General features: G+C 31.2%; 1 protein-coding gene across 2 annotated transcripts in view; it reads left to right on the forward strand.

Annotated features, from left to right (window-relative positions):
* The window catches only part of LOC107612379 (gibberellin 2-beta-dioxygenase 8), a 4,057-nt gene continuing 3,521 nt past the window's right edge, over positions 788-1,323 (forward strand). Inside the window, exons 1-2 of one of the 2 annotated variants that reach the window (XM_021108954.1) lie at positions 788-1,063; positions 1,229-1,265. In XM_021108954.1, the coding sequence (XP_020964613.1) occupies positions 814-1,063; positions 1,229-1,265 (287 nt within the window). In that variant the 5' untranslated portion in view covers positions 788-813. Of the gene's footprint in view, positions 1,266-1,323 lie in introns of both variants that reach the window. The other variant, XM_016314117.2, reaches the window with a different exon arrangement.

Here is a 1,323-nt window from a genome sequence, read left to right on the forward strand (position 1 = left end):
TAATCAATTATTTCAGACTCAAGCACTTACAGGTAATTTGGTCTCTTGTCATTGTTGAAGTTTTATATATATATATATATATATATATCATGTTTAACCAAATTGGAATGTGAATAAACAGAACACTGATAACTATGTACTTATCCACTTAAATAAGTGTTAAGATTCAAGTTGCGCGTTAATAAGTTGAAAAATAAGAATAGAACACTGATAGCTATGTAACGCTTATAATTTATTACTAAAAATGTTGGTCTCTAACATTCTCCTCCGAATTTTTTAACTTATATCAGATATTGATTTAGCATGCATCGAGCCTAATGTCTCACAAACGAATATAAAGTTGAGGACATGTTTGGCTATTTTTAATTTAATTTAAGATTCTCATAACATCACTGAATAGATATATATGGGGATTATTATAATATTGGCCTAAGTGGCGGTTCCAAATTATTATATAGTAGATATACACTTATTAGAAAGACAGACGAGACAGCTAGCACTAGCCGACGTTATGTCCTGTGCTTTTTTCAGGCCAACAACATATATAGAGAATATAAATATGTCGGCAATCTTACACAAATTTCTTATAAATAATAATCCCAACGGTTCATGCAAAAATCCAACTTAATTAAACAGCATTTAATCTCAATTAAATGGACAGTAATTATATTAGTAATTGTTGTGATCAACATTAAGTGCTTGTAGCACCAAGCATGCATCAAAAGTTTGTTTCTCGAACTTTCTAGTATGTTGTATTGTATTTGTTGCAATTAATTAAACTAGTGATATAACTATATAACTCCAAAAAGAAAAATGGATTATGAACCTCCATTCCTAGAAACCTACAAGACCCTTTTGCAAGAAGAAGATTCAAACCGCAATAATGACTTGTTACTGGTGGAGAATTTTGATGATGAGATAGAGCTACCTTTGATTGATCTTAACCGGTTGAATGAAAATAATCTTGATGAGAGAGATGAGTGCATGGAAGAGATAAGTGATGCTGCAAGGAGATGGGGTTTCTTTCAGATTGTGAATCATGGTATTTCAAAGGATCTTCTTGGTATGATGCTGTTTGAGCAAATGAAACTGTTCTATCAACCTTTTGTGAAAAAATCTTCAGATAATTTTCTTGGTTTGCCTCCAAGAACTTATAGATGGGGAAACCCATCTGCTACTAATTTGAAGCAATTGTTATGGTCCGAAGCATTTCATTTTCCTATTTCAGATATATCAATGATGGACAACCAGCACAAAAGTCTCAGGTATATGTTATTTTTTTTTGAGAAATGTTATTTGTCTTTTAAATTTTTTTTAGCCAAT

This window comes from Arachis ipaensis, chromosome B08, assembly GCF_000816755.2.
Source record: "Arachis ipaensis cultivar K30076 chromosome B08, Araip1.1, whole genome shotgun sequence".
Lineage (NCBI taxonomy): Eukaryota > Viridiplantae > Streptophyta > Magnoliopsida > Fabales > Fabaceae > Arachis > Arachis ipaensis.